Source organism: Panthera pardus, unplaced genomic scaffold, assembly GCF_024362965.1.
Source record: "Panthera pardus isolate Hobbes unplaced genomic scaffold, ASM2436296v1 HiC_scaffold_6, whole genome shotgun sequence".
Lineage (NCBI taxonomy): Eukaryota > Metazoa > Chordata > Mammalia > Carnivora > Felidae > Panthera > Panthera pardus.
Genome location: NW_026526991.1, coordinates 122,841,975 through 122,863,885, shown reverse-complemented (window position 1 = coordinate 122,863,885; position 21,911 = coordinate 122,841,975). Strand labels below are relative to the sequence as shown.

General features: G+C 37.8%; 1 protein-coding gene across 2 annotated transcripts in view; it reads left to right on the top strand.

Annotated features, from left to right (window-relative positions):
• The window catches only part of MALRD1 (MAM and LDL receptor class A domain containing 1), a 770,287-nt gene that overhangs the window by 724,247 nt on the left and 24,129 nt on the right, over nt 1–21,911 (top strand). For both annotated transcript variants that reach the window (XM_053896000.1, XM_019460623.2), the window contains exons 38-39: nt 7,139–7,218; nt 7,312–7,408. In XM_053896000.1, the coding sequence (XP_053751975.1) occupies nt 7,139–7,218; nt 7,312–7,408 (177 nt within the window). The remainder of the gene's footprint in view (nt 1–7,138; nt 7,219–7,311; nt 7,409–21,911) is intronic.

Below are 21,911 nucleotides of genomic sequence, written 5' to 3'. Positions count from 1 at the left end.
CCTTGCTGATTTTCTGTCTGGATGATCTGTCCATTGATACAAGTGGGGTGTTAAAGTGCCTTATTATTATTGTACTATTGATTACTTCCTTTGTGTTAATAGCTGCTTTAAATACATGGGTACTTTCATGTTGGGTGCATAAATATTTACAATCATTATATCTTCTTGTTGGATTTTTCCCTTTACATACTATCCTTTTTTGTCTTCTGTTGCAGTCTTTATTTTATAGTCAATTTTCTCTGATATAAGTATTGCTATCCCAGATTTCTTTTCACTCACATTTTGCATGACAAAAGCTTTCCCATTCCTTCACTTTCAATGTGCATGCGTCTTTAGGTCTGAATTGAGTATCTTGTATGCAGCATATAGATGGGTCTTGCTTTTTTATCCATTCTGTCAAACTTGTGTGTTTTGATTGGAGCATTTAGTCCATTTACATTCAAAGTAATTATTGATAGGTACTTATTACCCTTCTGTTACTTGTTTTATGGTTGTTTTATAGTTCTTCCTCTGTTCCTTCTCTTGCTATCTTCTCTCATGCTTTGCTGGCTTTCTTTAGTTGTTTGTTTGGATTCCTTTATCTTTACTCATGTATCTATAACCAGTTTTTGATTTGTGTTTACCAATAGGTTTATATATAACACTGATGCATATAGCAGACTGTATTCAGTTGATGGTCACTTTAGGTTTGAACCCATTGTAAAAGCACTAACTTTTTACTCATCTCCTCCACACATTTTAGGTATATGGTGTCATTCATGCTTTACATTCTTTCATTTTGTGAATCCATTGATGGATTTTTATTAATATACTTAATTTTATTGCTTTTGTGCTTTCTACTTTTCTAACTGCTGCTTATAGTCTTTCTTTTCAACTCAAAGAGTCCGAATTTAATATATCTTGTAAAACTGGTTTAGTGTTGATGAACTCCTTTAACTTTTGTTTGTCTGGAAAACTCTTCATCTACTTGGCGTGATAGCCCTGATGGTTAAAGTATTCTTGGTTTTAGGGCTTGTTTTTTTGTTTTGTTTTGTTTTTTTGTTTTTTTTCCTTTCAGCACTTTGAATATGCCACGTCCCTTCTGGCCTGCAAAATTTCTGCTAAAAAGTCATCTGATAGCTTATGGGGATTCCTTTGTAAGTACCTATTTTCTTTTCTCTTGCTGCTTTTAGAATTTTATCACTACTTTTGCCAGTTTATTATGTATCTTGATGTGAAGCTCCTTGGGTTGATTTTGTTGCAGGTTCTCTGTGCCTCCTGGATCTGGTTTTGTTTCCTTCCCCAGATTAGGGAAGTTTTCAGCTATTACTTATTTATATAGATGCTCTTCTCCCTTTTCTCTTTTTCTTCTAGGATCTCAATAATGTGAATAGTATTACACATGATGGTGTTGCTGAGTTCCCTTAATCTATCTCACTTTTTTTCTCCTGTTCAGCTTCACTGCTTTCTATTACTCTGTCTTCCAGGTCGCTAATCCATTATTTTGCTTCCACTAGTCTACAATTTATTCTCTCAGGTGTATTTTTAATTTCACATATTAATTCATCTCTCATTGGTTCTTTTATGTTTTCTATCCCTTTGTTGAAGGTGGCACTGAGATTCTCTACTCTTTTCCTCAAGTTTAGTATCTTTATGGCCATTATTCTGAATTCTTTATGAGGCATATTATCTCCATTTCGTTTAGCTCTCTTGCTGAGATTTTGTTCAGTTCTTTCATATGGGACATATTTCTCTCATTTTGTCTAACTCACTTTGAGTCTGTTTCTATGTGTTAGAAAATTCAGATACATCTCCTTCTCTTGAAAGTACTGGCTTTATTAAAAAGAACCCCTATAGAGCTTTATAGTACAATGTCCCCCATTCATGAGAACCTGATGCTTCAGAAGTGTATCTGATATGTTATATGCATCCTACCAATATGTCTGAACCACATTTACTTTCATTCCAGTTGCCTGCAATGGTTCTCTTTTCTTGCTATGGACAGGAGTTGATCCTTCTGTTTAAGGGCCAGTCTAGGGTCTCCTTGGGCTTCAGTTGGATCAGACTGGGCATTTGCCAGAGCTGTGGTATCACCCTGGTGCTGTCCCCACAGCAGCTTTCATTGGTGGGCAGAGCCTGAATCCAGAGCACATGTCTGCCCCCAGCCTACGGCTGTGACCACAAAACTGGTATGTTTTGTTTTCTTTTTCCCTCCCCACAGTGCAGGACTTTGAAGTGGTGCTGGTACCTGTCTGTGCTGCTTGCACAGTGCACGCTTTGGTACAGCTTTGGATGGACTCCAGTCAAGTGCATGTTGAAAGGGGCAGGTCCACAGGAGAACACAGTGGGAAGGGAGGGACATCAGTTTTAGCAAGGTTTGTACAAGTTGGCTGTAGGAGGAGACCTGAAGTTGCTTTGGAAACTCCTGCCAGCACCAGTTTGGAGGGAGGAGGTGGGTACAGAGAAAAATGCAGGGACAAGGTGAGTGGTATTAGCAAGGTTAGCACTGGTCAGCTGTGGGAGGGGACCTGTGGCTGCTTTGGAAAACTGCTGAGTGAGTGGGGGTAGAACCACTAACTAGGTCGTGAGTGTTCAAGCTGTGCTGGTTCATGGAGGTATCACTGTTATCTAGGCAGGGGATGGTACAAGGAAATGGTGCCACCAGTTCTTTTGTTTTTGGAGTAGTCTCCCAGATCCCTGTCCCTCCAGCAAATGTTCTGAGATTAGTAAACAAATCTCCTTACCATATACCCCAGTGTTTTTCAAACTGCTGCTTCTATGTTGTATCTCAGGGAGGTTGTTATGCCGTCCCTTTAAGGGCAGGGACTGAGTTTCCTATAGCCCTCTGGCTCTCCCAAAGCCAAACCCACTAATTTATTTACTTATTTTAAATTTATTTACTTTGGAGAGAAAGTGTGAGTGAGGTGGGGGGGGGGGGGGGGAGGGAGGGAATCCCAAGCAGGCTCTGCACTGTCACGCAGAGCCTGATGTGGCACATGATCTCACAAACTGTAACATCATGACCTGAGCCAAAATCAAGACTTAGACACTTAACAAAGTGAGCCATCCAGGTGCCCCAAAACAAAATGATTTTTAAAGTTTCAGATGTCGAGCCCCAGTGATTGTTAAAAAACTCATGAAGTTAAGCCTATCTAGTTTTCAAAGCCAAATTTTAAATGGATTCCTCTTCCCAGTGAAGGTCTCCTGTCTGGGTGTCTGTTGTGTTCCTCTCCCCTCTCCACACCAGCATCCGTCCCTCCCACATACATTCATGGATCAGTTTGGCTTCCAACCTGATCTCTGCCCTTCCTACCCTCTTCAAAATGACCTTTTCTCTACATTTAGCTGTGGAGAGTCTGTTCCGACAGTCTTTGGGTCATTCTCTGGGTTATTTACATTGATATGGTTGTTACCTACATGTATCTGTGGGATGAAGTGAGCTTAGGATCTTCCTACTCTGCCATCTTACCCAGAAGTCTCTCCAGTATTTTTTTGAACTGGTATTCCAAGGTACGTCCCACTGGAATTTATCTTAAAAGACACATTCAAGCAGACACTTGTCAGATGTATCATTTGCAAATTTCTTCTCCCACTCAGTAACTTGCCCTTTTGTTGATGGTTTCCTTTGCTGAGCAAAAGCTTTTTAATTTTTGTATAGTCCCAATAGTTTAATTTTGCTTTTGTTTCCCTTGCCTGAGGAGATGTATCCAGAAGAATGTTGCTAAGGTCAATGCAAAGAAATTATTGCTTATGTTTTCCTCAAGGAGTTTTATGGTTTCAGGTCTCACAACTAGGTCTTTAATCCATTTTGAGTTTATTTTTGTGTATGGTGTAAGAAAGTGTTCAATTTCATTCTTTTGCTTTTAACTGTTCAGTTTTCCCAGCACCATTTATTGAAGAGACTGTCTTTTCCGCATGTATATTCTTGCCTCCTTTTTCAAAGACTTCTTGACCACATAAACATGGGTTTATTTCTGGGCTGTCTATTCTTTTCCATTCATCTATGTATTTTTGTGCCAGTACCATACTGTTTTGATTACTACTTCTTTGTAGTACATCTTGAAATCTGGGATTGTGATACCTGCAGCATTGTTCTGTTTTAAGACTGCTTTGGACATTCAGGGTCTCTTGTGGTTTCATATATATTTTAGTATTATTCTAGTTCTGTGAAGGAAAAATGGCATTCTAATGGACTTCCTTGAATCAGTAAGCTTTCTATATTGAAAGAAGCTACTGCTTTTGTGAAGGAATTGCCATTAAGCCTTCAAATTCTAGGGGCGCCTGGGTGGCTCAGTTGGTTAAGTGTCCAACTCTTGGTATTGGCCCAGGTCATAATCTCATGGTTCATGAGTTTGAGCCCCATATCGAGCTCTGTGCTGACAGCAAGGAGCCTGCTCAGGATCCTCTGCCTCCCTCTCTCTTTTACCCTCCCCAGCTTGCTCTCTCTCCAAATAAATAAACATTAAAAAGCATTCAAATTTTCAAATTCAAAAAGATTGAGGGAAAATACAGTAACTGTGTACTGAAGAAGCATTGCTTGTAACACACAGCTTTAAAGCACAGAACATTCAAAAGCTACTTTTTAATCCTGTTTTGTGGCATGTACCATGAACTTGGCAGAAAATTCAACCAAACATAAATACAAATAATCATTTCTATTCTGATATTTTTGGGAAAAAATGAGTATGTAAGTTTTCACACTTCCATGCAAACACATTTATACCAGAAAAAAAAAATGACATACTTACTGCTTAAGAATAAACCTTATTTCCCTTTGATGTACAAACTAATCCCATTTCTGAACATTCAGAAAGCCACCCATAAAAGAAATACTCCCCGTGTTCTAGGTTTCATTATGACATCCCTAAATAAAGCAAAGTTAATTAAATCCTAGTAGTAGTATAGGTATATCCAATGAGATTATTTACCTGATTTCAAATCTATGTACTTGGAGGATCATCCTGATTTTTGGGATAAATATTCTCTCCGATATGTAAATCTTCAATTTGAATATTCCCATCAGTATTGGAAAACAGAAATCCATTCACTACTGAAAAGAGTGCTAGCTTTAAGGTTTGAGACAAATGATCAATAAAGTAATATTGGATTGGACACTGGTAAAAATCAAGTAACTTTTTTTGTTTTTAATTTACATCCAAGTTAGCATATAGTACAACAATGATTTCAGGACTAGATTCCTTAATTCCCCTTACCCATTTAGCCCATCCCCCTCCCTCAGCCCCTCCAGCAACCCTGTGTTTGTTCTCCATATTTAAGAGTCTTTTATATTTTGTCCCCTTCCCTGTTCTTATATTATTTTTACTTCCCTTCCCTTATGTTCATCTGTTTTGTATCTTAAGGTCCTCATATGAGTGAAGTCATATGATATTTGTCTTTCTCTGGCTAATTTCACTTAGCATAATACCCTCCAGTTCCATCCGTGTAGCTGCAAATGGCAAGATTTCATTCTTTTTGATTGCCGAGTAATACTCCATTCTTTATATATACCACATCTTCTTTATCCATTCATCTGCTGATGGACATTTGGGCTCTTTCCATACTTTGGCTGTTGTTGATAGTGCTGCTATAAACATTGGGGTGCATGTGCCCCTTCAAAACAGCACACCTGTATCACTTAAATACCTGGTAGTTCAGTTGCTGGGTTGTAGGGTAGTTCTATTTTTAATTTTTTGAGGACCTTCCATACTGTTTTCCAGAGTGGCTGCACCAGTTTGCATTCCCACCAGCAGTGCAAAAGAGATCCTCTTTCTCCGCATCCTCGCCAACATCTGTCATTGCCTGAGTTGTTAATTTTAGCCATTTTCACTGGAGTAAATGGTATCTCATTATGGTTTTACTTTGTATTTCCCTATGATGAGTGATGTTGAGCATCTTTTCATGTGTCTGTTTGCCATTTGGATGTCTTCTTTGGAAGTGTCTATTCATTCTTTTGCCCATTTCTTCACTGGATTATTTTTGTTTTGGGTGTTGAGTTTGATTAAGTTCTTTATAGATTTTGGATACTAACCCTTTATCTGATATGTCGTTTGCAAATATCTTCTCCCATTCTGTCACTTGCCTTTTAGTTTTCCTGATTGTTTCCTTCGCTGTGCAGAAGCTTTTTATTTTGATGAAGTCCCAATAGGTCATTTTTGCTTTGGTTTCTCTTGGCTCTGGAGACATGTTGAGTAAGAAGTTGCTGTGGCTGAATCAAAGAGGTTTTGTCTGATTTCTCCTCTAGAATTTTTATGGCATCTTGTCTATGTTTAGGTCTTTCATCCATTTTGAGTTTATTTTTGTGTATGGTGTAAGAAAGTGGTTCAGGTTCATTTTTCTGCATATCACTGTCCAGTTTTCCCAGCACCATTTGCTGAAGAGACTGTCTTTATTCCATTGGGTATTCTTTCCTGCTTTGTCAAAGATTAGTTGGCCATACGTTTATGGGTCCATTTCTTGGATCTCTATTCTGTTCCACTGATCTGAGTGTCTGTTTTTGTGCCAGTACCATACTGTCTTGATGATTACAGCTTTGTAATACATCTTCAAGTCCGGGATTGTGATGCCTCCAGCTTCGGTTTTCTTTTTTGGGATTGCTTTAGCTATTCAGGTTCTTTTCTGGTTCCATACAAATTTTAGGGCTGTTTATGCTAGCTCCGTGAAGAATGCTGGTGTTATTTTGATAGGGATTGCAAAAATCAAGTCACAGTTTTGAAAACAACAAAGGAGAATGTGAAAGCTGAGCTCCTATCTTATAAATAAAATCAAGAAGGTGATAAATATATATTTTTAATATATTGATTTATTTTGAGAGAGAGAGGCTCAGGTAGGCTCCATGCTGTCAGTGCAGAGCCTGATGTGGGGATCAATTTCATGAACCATGAGATCATGACCTGAACTGAGATCGAGCCAGATGCTTAACTGACTGAGCCACCCAGCTACCCCAAGGAGGTAATAAGTAGTTTTATGAAAGTCATCTTACACAATTATGAAAACAGAAAAATTTTGCTTTTGCTTTGGTTTAATATTTTTGGTTTCTTATCAAAGTTACCCATACTCCCTTGTACGATTATTGACATTCATCATTTTATTCCATGATAGTACTGCTAAACTATGTTTCCACTTATTTTTTTTTTAACTTAAGTTTTTATCTTATTTTCAGTTGTGGACAAGGATGGAAAGGAAATCGATGCCACATCAAGGTTAACCCTTCTCCTGCAGATTTCATATACCCTCAGAATAGTAGGTGACATTGTGACTAAATATTTCCTTCAATTTGGAATTTGTAATGGTTTTCACTACATATTTATCTTTTTAATTGGTTTGAAATTCCAGACATATGGACTTTCCTGGGCATTGGATCAGCTTTCTTGATGATTCATATTACAGTTGCAGTCTTGTGTTTTCTTGCAAACAGAAAAGGACCAGTCAGGTAAGCCTTTGATTACTGAGTAAAAGGTACTGTGGTAAAACAATTTTCTGAAACATTTCATTTGCTCTATTTTTCTTTTACTCCATTTTATATGCAGGTAACTTTGTGTTTCTATACTTTATGGATTTTTTTTCTTTCTGGGCATAATGTAGGAGCTCCTTAATAATAATCATTCTTTTTTCAGTAAAAAGCCTTAAGTTTACTTTTCACATTATGTTAAAAGCAGTTTAGATAATGACATGAAAGGGAAAGTGGCATTCTGCACAGATTAAAAGACATGAGTGTCCCACTTGCTGGTGATGCCTGGGGAACTGCACAACAGATATTTTCTTGGCTCTCCCAGTGAACTCTTAACATCAGTGTTTCAGGCTAAGACTCCCATGGTCCAAGTAATATACAGAACAGAGACCCATAGCTGCCGCACCTAAAGGAACTAATGCAAAACCAGGAAGACCCCAATTGGAAGGAGAGCCTGGGAAGACAGCAGAGAAAGAGGATCCTAAGTCCACCTCCTCCCATGGATATACTTACATAATAGCCACATCAGTACAACTAACTCAGAAAATGACCCAAAGAATGGCAGAAGAGGCCCCATGCAGTTAATTCTAGAGCAGAGGCCACATTAAAAATGGCAGAAAGGACAGAAAACAGTCAGGAACCAAACTCCCGCAAGATTAACCACAAACAGGAGGGATACCACAATCACAAAGCAGGTAGATGAACAGACCTCACAATAGGCACCCCAGATATGGTGGTCCTGCACTGGAAACACAAGCCCCCATAATATTTGACTTTGAAAACCAGTGGGGCTTAACTATTGGAGTTTTTATAACCAGCAGAGCTTAAAATTGGGTGCTTTAAAAATCAGCAGGCTCTACTCTGGAAGAGCTAGAGGACAGTATGAAACTGACTCCACACCCTTAAAGACAGAGTGTAACAAACACCCCTCCAAAATATACAGCATAGAAGCAGCAGTTTAAAAAGTACCTGGGGTATGCATAAAGTAGGTATCTTTACTAATCTCAGAATGGATGTTGGAAGGGCAGGGATCATCAGGAGACTTATCCAAGAAAATAAGAGCCAGAAGGTGACATTTTCCCCCCTGACACCTTCAAGAATGAGTATGAACACTCTTTACCTAGCTTTCTAACACTACATACCCTGCCCCAGTGTCCTCCTATGGATATGCCTCATCATACCTGCACAACTGGGCAGGAGTCACGCCAAAGCAGCGACTGTCAAGTCTCATTCTACAAGTAGCCCTGCTAGGAACCGGTAACACTTTCCACTTACCTTGCTAACACCACACACCCTGTGTTCTACTGAAGACTCACTCCATTCAACCTGCTCCACTGGGGTGGAGTCTCTCCATAGCTTCTGATGAATATCACCCTGCAAACAACACAACTGTGAACAGCACCACTCCGAAGTGACTCCTGCTCTGGGGAGAAGGGAAAATAACCACACACATCAATCCCACTGCAGCTCTAGCAGGGCACTGTGGGCAGATATCTACTCAGACTGCCAATACCACCCACCAACACAAACCTCACAGGGGACGGCACAAGGAAAAAGCCCTGTAGTTCAGGGTAACTGCAACCCTAAAAGATAGGGGGCAGAGATTTTGTCTCACTGAAGACCCCACTCACCAATGAAAAGCTCTCAGGGGACAATGCAGGGAGAGTGTCCTGCAATCTCATGATTCCACAGCCCCAGAAAATGGGCTGATGGCAGGCATTTGGTCTAACCCAAGTTAATGTCCAGGACAGACTCAGATTAGCCTCTTAACAGCACAAGGACCAAATCCTACCCACAAAAGAGAAAGGGCGCCACTGCAGCTGAATGGACAGAAGGCAAATGAGGCTCAGCCACAACAGTGGGGCATATGCAATACACAGGTCACCTCTATAGTCACTGGCTCTGGTGAACAGGAGATAGTGCTGTACAAAGCGCCACAGGACCTCTTCTTCATCAGGCCCCAATTTCAAGTCAGAATATAACTGACTTTCCTATTACATAATAAGTATAAAGACTTAGACAAAATGAGGAGATGGAAGAATAGATCACAAATGAGAGAAGAGGACAAAATGACAACAGAAGAGCTAAAGAAATGGAGATAAGCAATATACCTGATAGAGGTGGTCATAAAGATACTGGATGAGAGAAGAGAGTGGAGGATCTCACTGACACCTTCAACAAAGAGACAGAAAACCTAAAATAAGCAAACAACCAATCAGAAATGAAGAACTAAATAACTGAAATTAAAATACGCTATAGGGAGGGGTGCGTGTGTGGCTCAGTCGGTTGAGTGTTGGACTCTTCGTTTCAGCTCAGGTCATGATCTCACAGTTCCTGGGATTGAGCCCCATGTTGTTGTCCATGCTGACATCACAGAGCCTGCTTGGGATTCTCTCTCTCTCTCTGCCCTCCCCCACTCACTCAGTCTCTCAAAATAAATAAACAAACATTTAAAACTACATATAGGAAATAAATAGTAAACTAAAGAGGAAGCAGAAGAATGGATCAGCAGCCTGGAGGACAGCAACCAGCTGAAAAGCAATAAGAAAAATAATAATAAAAATGGAGAATAGATTAAAGGAACTCAGGATCATTATCAAGTGTAATAACAATCACATTATAGGGATCTTAGAAGGAGAACAGAAAGAAAAGAGGGGAGAAAATGTATTTAAGGAAATAATAGCTGAAAACTTCCCTAATCTGGGGGAGGAAACAAATCCAAATCTAGGAGGTACAGAGAGACCCCAACAAAATCAACTCAAGGAGGTTCACACCAAGACATATAATAATTAGAATGGCAAAAAGTAGTGATAAAAAGTGAATCTTAAGAACAGCAAGAGAAAAGAAAACAGGCACCTACAAGGGAAACCCATCAGGCTGTCAGCTGATTTTTTTCATCAGAAACTTTGCAGGCCAGAAAGGAGGGAGATGGATCTATTCAGAGTGCTGAAAGGGAAAGAACCTGCAACTAAAAATATTCTACCCAGCAAGGCTATCATTCAAAATACAAACAGAAACAAAGAGTTCACAGACACAAGTTAAAAATGTTCATCACCACTAAATCAGTCATACAAGAAATGTTAAAATGGACTGTGAGTGGAAAGAAAAGGCTATAAACAGAAGAAAATATGAAAAAAACCTGGCATAAGCAAATAAAAACAAGAAAAGTACCAGATTTGAGGCACCTGGCTGGCTCAGTGGGAAGAGCATATGACTCTTGATCTCAGGGTCATGAGTTTGAGCTCTGTATACACTGTGTGTAGAGATTAAATAAATTTAAAAATAAAGTGAAATAAAATACGTACATGTACTAGATATGTACATATGATACAAATACAGAGATAAAACAGAAGAACAGTGAAATCAATTATATGTATAAACATCAGTTAAGGGATTCACAAATAAAAGGATACATAAAATATACACATAAAACTTGGAAGGGGGTAAAAATCTGGTGCTTTTAGAATGGATCCCAATTTAAGCAACCACCAATCTAATGTAGATTGCTGTATGCGTAAGATGTTATATATAACCAAATGGTAACCACAAATCACAAATCTATAGCAGATACACAAAAAAATAAAAAGGAAGGAAGACAAGTATATCATTAAAGAAGGCCAGAGCACCACAAGGGAAGAGAGCAAGCAAAGAAAGAAACAGGGAAGAACTACACAAACAACCATAAAACAAGTTACAAAATGTCAGTAAAGACATACCTATTGATAATTACTTTGAATGTAAATGGAATAATAACTCCAATCAAAAGACATAAGAGTGACTGGATTAAAAAGCAAGACCTATATACATGCTGCCTACAAGAGACTTACTTCAGACCTAAAGACACATGCAGATTGAAAGCAAAGGGATGTAAAAACATTTACCATGCAAATGCAAGCACTAAAAAAAATTGGGTAACTGTACCTGATATTAGATAAAATAGACCTTAAGCAACAACTGTAACAAGAGACAACAACATTAGCTAGTTAATGATAAAGGGAGTAATCCAACAAGAGAATAAAACAATTGTAAAAATGTACGTACCCAGGGTGCCTGGTTGACTCATTCAGTTAAGCATCCTACTTCAGCTCAGGTCATGATCTCACAGTCCATGAGTTCGAGCCCTGCGTCAGGGCTCTGTGCTGACAACTCAGAGCCTGGAGCCTGCTTTGGATTCTATGTCTCCCTCTCGCTCTACCCGCCCCCCCCCATGCTGTCTCTCTCTCAAAAATGAATGTTAAAAATTTTTTTTTTAAATAATAAAAAATGTATGTACCCAACACAGAAGTACCTAATACATAAAGCAACTATTGAAAGATATTAAAGAAAAAAACTTACCATAATAAAATAATATTAGGGGACTTTAATACCCCATTTATATCAATGGATAGATCATCCAGACAGAAAATCAACATACAAACAGTGGCTTTGAATGACACATTGGGCTAGATGGATCTAATAAGTATATTCAGAACATTCTATCCCAAAACAAAAAAATAAATATTGTTTTCAAGGGCACATGGGACATTCTCCAGAACAGATCACATGTTAGGCCGCAAAATAAGTCCCAACAATTTCAAAAGAACTGAAATCATATCATGCCTCTTCTCTGACCACAATGGTATGAATGTATAAATCAATCACAAAAAAATCTGGAAAGAACACAAATACATGGAAGCTAAATAACATGCTACTAAACCAATAAATCAAATAAAAATCAACAAGTACATTGATACAAATGTAAATGAAAACCCAACAGGCCAAAATATTTTGGATGCAGCAAAAGCTGTTCTAAAAGGGAAGTTTATAGCAACAGAGGTCTACCTCAAGAATAAAAGTCTCAAATAAGCAACAACCTTACACCTAAAGAGCAAGAAAAACAAAGCCCAAAGCCAGTAGAAGGAATAAATTAATAAAGATGACAGCAGAACTAAGTGAAAGACCAAGAAAACAAGAGAACACATCAATTAAACCAGGTACTGTTTTTTGAAAAGATTAACAAAACTGATATACTTTGATCCAGACTCTGCCAATAGAGACAGGACTCAAATATATAAAAGCAAAATGAAGAGGAGAAATAACTGAAACCACAGAAATACAAAGAATTATAGCAATTATGAAAAATTATATGCCAACAAATTGGACACCTAGAAGAAATGGATAAATTCCTAGGAACATGTAACCATCAAATCTGAATCAGGAAGAAATACAAAATTTGATCAATTACTACCAAATAAATTGATTCAATAATCAAAAAAAAAAAAAAAATTCCCAGCAAACAAAAGTCCAGGACCAGATGGCTTCAAAGGTGAATTCTACCAAACATTTAATGAAAAGTTAATACCTAGTCTTCTCAAAGTATTCCAAATAATAGAAGATGAAAAAAAGATTTCTATTCATTGGACAAAGCCAGCATTACCCTCATAACAAGACCAGCTAAAGGCACTACAAAAAAACCAAACTACAGGCCAGTCTCTCTGATGACATAGGTTTAAAAATCCTCAACAAATATTAGCAAATCAAATCCAACAATACCTCTAAAAATGCATTTACCATGATCCAGTGGGCTTTATTCCAGAGATAACTGTGGTTCAGTATTTACAAATCAATCAATATGATCTATCACATTAACAAGAGAAAGAATAATAACCATAGGATTATCTCAATAAATGCAGAAAAACCATTTGACAAAGCATGACCCTGACTCATGATAAACACTCAAGAAAATGGGTTTAGAGGAACATACCCCAACATAATAAAGGCCATATATGAAAAAAAAAACCCACAATTTACAACATACTCAATGGTGAAAAACTGAGAGCTTGTCCCATTAGATAAGGAATAAGACAAGGATGTCCACTCTCACCACTTTTATTCAATAGAGTACTGGAAATCCTAGCCATAGCAATCAGACAGGAAAAAGAAATAAAAGGCATCCAAATTTGTAATGAAGAAGTAAAAGGTTCAATATTTGCAGATGACAGGATACTATCTATAGAAAACCCTAAATACTCCACCAAAAACTAATAGAAGTGATAAATTAATTCAGTAAAGTTACAAGATACATACTTAACATTTGGAAATCGACTGCATTTCTATACACTAATAATGAAGTAGCAGAAAGGGAAATTAATAAAATAATCCTGTTTATAACTGCACCAAAAATAATAAAATACCAAGAATAAACTTAACCAAAGTGAAAGATCCTTACTCTGAAACCTCTTTTAACACATTCATGAATGAAATTAAAGATCACAGAAACAAATGGAATGACATTCCAAGCTCATGAACTGGGAGAACCAACACTGTTAAAATGTCCATACTACCCAAGTAATCTATAGTTTTAAAGCAATCACTATCAAAATACCAATATCATTTTTCATGGAACTAGAACACATAATCCTAAAATTTATATGGCGCTACAAAAGACCCAAAATAGCTGAAGTCATCTTGAAAACAGAAGAAAACTGGAGGTATCACAATCCCAGATATCAAGATAAACTACAAAGCTGTAGTAATCAAAACAGTATGCTACTGGCATAAAAACAGACACATAGATCAACAGAATAGAGAGCCCAAAAGTAAACCCATTCTTATATGGTCAATTAATCTACAACAAAAGTAGACAAGAGGATACAGTGGGAAAAAGAACATCTCTTCAATAAATGGTGCTGGGAAAACTGGACAGTTATATGCAAAAGAAAGAAATTGACCACACCAAAAACAAACAAAAAAGACAACCTCAAAATGGACTGAAAATCTAAATGTGACACCTGAAACCAACAAATTCATACAAGAAAACATAGGCAGTAATCCTTGAAGACAGCCATTGAAACATTTTTCTAGATATGTCTCTTCAGGCAAGAGAAACAAAAGTAAAATTAAACTATTGGAACTATACCATAAAAAAGGCTTTTGCACTGCAAAGGAAACAGCTGACAAAATAAGGCAACTTACTGAATAGAAGATATCTGCAAACGATATATGTGATAAAGGGTTAATATCCAAGTAAATAAAGAACTTCTATAAATCAACACCCAAACAACAATCTACTTAGTAATGGGCAGGGGATCTGACCATTTAGGTCCTCAGTGTCAGGTCATGACATTTTACCAAAGGAGACACAGATGGCCAACAGACACGTGAAAAGATGTTCAACATCACTAATCATAAGTGAAATGCAGATTGAAATCACAATGAGATATCACCTTATAGCTGTCAGAATAGTTAAAATTAAAAAAAGACAAAAAATAACAAGTGTTGGTGAGGATGAGGAGAATGAGGAACCTTCATACACTGCAGGTGGTAATGCATGTTGGTGCAGCCACTCTACAGTATGGAGGTTCGTCGAAAAAAATGAAAAATAGCATTACCATCTGATCCAGTAATCCCACTACTGAGTATTTACCCAGTAAAGGTATATGCATCTTTATGTTTACTGCAGCATTATTTACAATAGCCAAATTATGAAAGCAACCCAAGTGTCCATCATAGACGGACAGTATTCTGTCCACACACACAATGGCATATTTCTCAGCTGTAAGGAAGAAGTAAATCTTCCCATTTGCAACAACACGGATGGATCTATAGGGTATAATGCTAAGTGATAGAAGTTTGTCAGAGAAAGACAAATACCATATGATTTCACTCATATGTGTAATTTTATAAACAAAACAAAGAAAAAGGAAACAAAAAATCAGACTCATACAGAGAACAAACTGGTGGTTGTCGCAGGGAGGTGGGTGGGCAATGGGTGAAATAGATAAAATGGAAGAAGAGTACACTTATCCTAATAAGCACTGAGAAATGTGTAGAACTTTTTGATTCATTATAATATATACCTGAAACTTAATATAAGGCTGTATGTTTTGCATAATTGAATTCAAAATCAAATCAAAACAAAACAAAACAAAACAAAAAACCAAGAAGAGCTTACAATCTACACTGCCACTGAGGACCCTGGGAGTTCTTACCCAATACCCATCTATCCACCCATATGGGATACAGGTCACCCCGATAATGAAAGTGATTGACTTTTCCATGAACTGAGCAAGATAAGGACTCAGAATTAGATTTAGTGAAATTTTAAGAAATTAAAGAAAAATATATCATCTCTTGCATGCCAGAATTTGCGATCAAAGATTTAGACTTGCAGCAACACCAATGTGTCACAGAATACTGGATAACTGCATTTGCGTTGGTGCCAACTTGTATGACTCCTACTTGATGAATTCTTCTCAGATCTCCAGCCTGCAATCATGGTAATTAGCAGGCACCAATCTTGACATCATCAATTAAGGAAGTTATTACAGAATTATGGTGTTCATCAGAAAAAAGAGATATGACATTTTCAATCTATTACTATCAAGAAGATCTTACTCATCTATTAATTCTTTAATTTCTTATGTGCCTAAAATATACCAGACAAAATGGATACAAACATGAATGAGAAACAGTCTGGACTTAAAGGAATTTGTAATCTAGTGAGAAAGATATACACAAAGCTATTAAATGAAATACTGACTTTGTGCTAGAATGCACACTTATATTAGGGTTCTCCAGAGTTCCAGAAATAATTAGATGAGTACTGTAATGTTTCTCTTTGTGTGTGTATATGTACATCTTTAAATATCTTAATATATTAACATATATAATATAGGACATTAATACATAAACATATTAATACATTTTAATAGAATAAGATATATTAAGATAAACATATTTCTATAAGATATGTTCATTTATATCATACTTATATAAAAATATACTTATGAAATAATCTTTTAAGTGTATTAATATAATTTGAAATACTAATATATGAAACAGATTTATCTTAAAAAATTCTCTCACGTGATCATGGGGGCTGCCAAGCATGAAACTTGTAGGGCAGGCTGGTAAGTCGGAAATTCATGTAAGAGTTGATGGTGCCAGCTTGAGTCCAAAATCTGTCAGGCAACTATCAGACTAGAAACAAATATAGGTTTCTATATTTGTAGAATATAGAATTTGTAGCCCTGAGGCAGAGTTCCTTCTTTGGAAACCTCAATCTTTGCTGTTAAAGTCTTCAAATGATTAAACAAGGTCCACCCACATTATGGAAGTAATCTGCTTTACTTAAACTTGGCTGATTGAAAATGTTAATCATACCTAAAAAGACCTTCATGGCAACATCCAGACCAGTGTTGGGATAAACAATTGGGCATTACAGACTAGCCAGGCTGACATATAAAATTAAACATCACAATATGTATAAGTTCTCATATTAACACAACCCATGAGAACATTCAAAAAGCAGCCTAAATTTCACTCCCACAGATGTGTGTTGGACAGCCTGTATAACTGGGGCTATGGAGACATCTCTCAAGCAAATTCCGTTGGCATTATGCCACAGCCTGACAGCCATTTCTCCTTTTCTTTCCCATTTCTGTCCTTCAGTTTTATACTTTCCCTTTGTCCTTGTTCTTCATACTCTTTCTTCAAGGAACTCTATTTCTGTGTTCCCTTCATCTGTTTCTTTGTTCATTCTCTTTTTTCTTTTTTTTTAAACATTTATTTTTAGGAGAGAGACACACACAGAGTGCAAGCGGGGCAGGGCACACGAGAGAGAGAGACACAGAATGTGAAGCTGGCTCCAGGCTCTGAGCTGTCAGCACACAGCCCAATGTGGGGCTGGAACCCAGGAGCGGTGAGATCATGACCTGAGCCAAAGCTGGACACTTAACCCACTGAGCCACCCAGGAGCCCTTGTTCATTCTCTCTTAACCTTTCCTCTGCTTTTTTTTTTTTTTTTTTTTTCAACTTCTGGTCTCTTTTCTCCTTCTTTCCAAACCTTATTAATGCTCCTCTTGCCTCTATATCTGCTTCCCTTCCCCTTCTACACATTCTCCATGGAGATGTCATTCATTTCCAAGGCTTTATGCCGTCTATATGTTAATGGCTTCAAATCATCTTTCTCTTCCTGAAATTCTGTTCCAAGCTCCAGATCCATATTATGTTTCAACCATTTCCTACACTTCTACATAGACTTTTTTTTTCTAGATACATTGACTTTACACATCGTAAGACATTAGTATCCGTCATTTCCATATTCTGGAACCTAACTTTGAGGTCCCCCAAATAAAGGGTAACTTCATTATTTAAGCTGAAAAGCTTAGATATAATTGCCTTTATCACCCTGTCTGAACACATCGAACTCTTAGGTGACAATAATAACACCTCTCACAGAAGAGTCACAAGAAATTCAGTGAAACTGGCTACATTCCGCAAATAAAAGGTCCACAGAACACACATTTTGAAGAACTTTCAAAGACTACTGATAATTGGGGTCAGATACAACCCACTGAGGCTTACTAATGGAAGAAGTAGAATCATTTATACTGCCATCACCCAATCTTTCATCTCTCTAGTCTACCATAAAGAAAGGACTGGAAAGAAGAGATAAAGGCATTCTTGGAGTCATTGTCTTTGGGGTAGTGCAATATTTATGGTAAGAGGTTTTACCACTTTCCTATGAAGAAAGGGAGTGATATACAACCACTAGCTCTACCCAATATCAAACGATGGGAGGCTCCCAAGAGAATCAACAGTTCAGATTGGTAATGCCCAGAACAAAGGTGAAAAATCTTCAAAATTTGCTTCCTAGTGCTCATTAAAGCGAAGTGTAGAAGAAAAAAAGTTCTTAGGAGTATTTGACACATGTACCTTTTGCAGAAAGACACTAAGATAATTTTTGGCTTAGTGTTCTGAAAATAGATAGCCATGTGGGAGTATTCTGCATCTGTTGGCCTTAAAAGGTCTGTGGCATAATATATCCTGGAACAGTAAGAGGGCAGGAGATGGGAATAGAGATTATACTGTATCACAGTTATGCATGACCCTCCAAAGGAATGGAAGAGAACCTAGAACTTCCTTCTTCAGTCCATTTGAAAAAGCACAGAGAACGGAGATAAACTGGAGTTGTAGGGTTGTTTGGGTACCTGTCAGTTTAGGTGAGGTAATGCCCCTCCTGGAAGGGAAGCAGGGGCCAGGCTGAGCTGAAGGCTGACACAACTGTCTTTCTTTTCTTTCTTTTATTTGATAGATATTTATGATAGGAGGGGTCCAAATGAAACTGACTTATACACACACAAACACACACATACACACAAACACACATAATCCATATACTATCACCATGGAGTCCATGACAGGGGAAGTCCACCTAAACAAGTCAGAACTACATAAACTCATTGTGCAATGGGCAGGGGTGGGGTGGGGGCCCCCTACTGATAGTTGACTAGATATTAAGAATATTCCAGAGGTGCTTGGGTGGCTTAGTCGGTTAAGTTTCTGACTTGATTTTGGCTCCAGTTCATGAGTTGGAGCCCTGTGTGGGGCTTAGTGCTGAGCATGGGACTGCTTAGGATTCTTGCTCTCCCATTCTCTCTGCCCCTCCCCAACCTGCACATGGTCAATCTCTCTCTCACACAAAATAAATAAACATTAAAAAAAAAAAAAAGGATATTTCAGCCTCCCATTTCCTCTCTTTCTGTGTCCACACCAGAAAGTTAACCCTCGAGAAAAGGGATAGGGGGTCTTAAAGCCAGATCATGACCTTCATCATCTTCCTTACTGTAAGCAGTGTCTCATGGTCAAATGTCAAGTGTGAAATGGGAAAGGAGCAGGACACAAACTGAGGTTAGAATCTGATATTACAGCTTTCAAGTGGACTGGACTATGTTTCAATCATTAAAAACTTTTAATCATTAAAAGCGACAATATAGTTATAAAATTTGCCCAAGATATGTGAACTGGACCAAGATCAAAGAATGATGATAGAACACAGTAGAAGTAAATGACTGTAAACGAAAACAAGCACTTTGATGTTTTTAAACTACCTCCCTGGAAGAGGCAGGCAAGGTCCAGTGCTTGAGGTTCCACAGCATCTCTGTCTGTGACCCTCTGATTTACCTCCCTGTCCACTTTATCGTAGTACCTTCTCTTCTATTTCCAAAATCTCAAAAGGTTTTATTCCCTATTACTGCCTAACAATAATATCACTCAGGACTGTACTCTCAGTCTGGTTAATGCTCTTCTGAATTGCTCACTACACATTTGCCCTGAGGTCACTTGTGGGGCTGAGGAGAGGAGCCCCTCAGAGGAACCAGAGAGAATAGAACTGGAGTTGATCCCGTTCTCTCTACCAGGGGTCTCCTGACTGGAGGATGCTTACCAGAAGTCTCAAATACTTCTCTCCAAGGTACATGCCACAAGCAGTTTCTAGGTGATGTTCAAATTTCACATACTTTCTTCCGACTGAGAAAGGTACATCCGGCCTGCCACTTCTCCTCTCTCATTTCTTCTTTCACAGGTGGTCGCTTTACCTCACACATATCCTGAATCTCTTTAAAATAAATTATAAGGGGGAGGACAGGGGAGGACATGGGGGGGGGGGCAGACAAATAGAGGCATGACATGAGAATATAGCCTCCCAAAAAGAGATTCGTGTAGCAAGATATTGGAGTTAAGAAGTACTGAAAGGGGGAGCAGGAGAGAAATCTTTTGCCAAGTTACTTTTCTCTCTCCTTTCCCACTTAGAATGTGAAATTTCAATTAATTGAGATGATTGCTCTGGAACACATTTTAACATATCTATTTGAGTTGAACAATGAAGTCCGTCTTTTTCTGAAAATCAAGTTTTATTTGATTAGAAAGCAGGAGTGACTTTGTCATTTAGATTTCATGGCAGACAAATTCAATAATTTGAAAGAGCTCACCTAAATATTTCAGAAATTATATCCTTTGCAACCACGAAACTTACAATAAAGATTTTAGATGCTAGCTTAAACATATAAGAGGAGATGCATAGTTTTTCTCTTCTAAGTTACTTAGAGAAACTCAAGTGACAGTGTTCAAAGACCACTGTACCAAGTTTAACTTTCCACCACCCCGCCCCTTCCAGCCCCTACACTTGACTAAAGTCTCACCTTTTCCCCAAAACACGTGGCTTTCCACACCTTCTGCCTGGCAGAGCTATCAAAACCCATATATTTTGGATACCAAGCAAAAACATCCTGGCATTCCTTCAGGTTTAGTCACTGAGCTGTCAGAATGTCCTCAGGAAGACAATTACAGCATCATCATGTAGTGTTATTACTTAACTATTTCCATATTAACCAGTCTTTATGTCCCCAGTATCTACCTCTGTATGCATAATCGGTGCCCAATACAGGACACTTTATTGACCATCATTTCTTCTGAGCATCACCAAAAACACTGCTTCTGTCTATTGATTACATTTAAATAAAAAAGTTGCATGTCAAATTTTAAGTCTGTTGATTCTCCCTGAAAATAATACCAAATTGAGTTGCACAGGAATAAATGTAAGTAGGAAACTTGTCACTCTCTCTAAATAAAACTTATGATTTTCCATTAGATTTTATAAAAACAATCTGTAGCATAAGAAACCCTTCAATGACTTGAAAGAAATTTTATTAATTTTTTTAAAAAATATAGGATGGAGCACTGCAGGCTCAGTGCTACATACAGCAATAAGCCTCTTAAAGTTGTTTTTAGAGATTTGTTTCCTAGATTTTATTATACATTCTGTGATCCTTCTGTTAGCTACTTGCTACCAAATATATTAGTGAGGACCCTTTGCAGGGGAAGAAAGAATCCCAAGCTAGCTTAATCAAAACAAAGAATTTAGTGTAAAAATGTACATTTCCCAGGGCTCAAAGACAGCAATGAATGGGGATGGGAAGGCCTGGACCCAATGGTATTCTTATCTGCTTCTCATCTCTGTTTCTTTTTGCTTCTCTGCTTGGTGATTCTCTCTCTGAAGACATATTTCCTCTACTCCCTGTCTTTATTACTAAATGGTTTCTCCTAGTAGCTAGGTATCAGTACCCATTACATGTCCAGACATGTGGAGAAACTAAATGTTTATCTTTTTGTCCCCAGTACATATTCCAAAGGTAGATCTTCTGATTAGCCTACTTGGGGTCAAGACTCCATTTCTGGTCAAATTAACTATGGAAGAGATATGAGGCAGGGCCAGTACTACAAACATGACTGCAGGCACTCTATACAAGGCACTGTAATGTGGGGCCATATGGGGGTCATCATGAAAGGTCTCTGTAAGGTATCTAGTATCCCTTTCCCCATGGCCCAATATCTACCAGATTTATACTCCTGCTACTTTAGAGGAAGTAACAAATATGGCAGCCTTCTAGAGTTGTTTCACTAATCAAAAGAGTAGATGTAATAATCAAACATGTACTTAAAAATCAAGTATAAAGAATACAAATGGTGGACTATTTTTACCTTACCTGAAGCCACATAATACACCCACTTCTTTTCTATTTTAGATGATATCTTCTTTACCTGGGGAAAAAATGGCAATATAGCTGTTTATTATGCTGCACTGTGGTAGTTACTCATGAAGGAATGTGTTAATTTAATAAATACACTAATTAAAGTTAAAAATAAACAATGTGACCTGAATGCG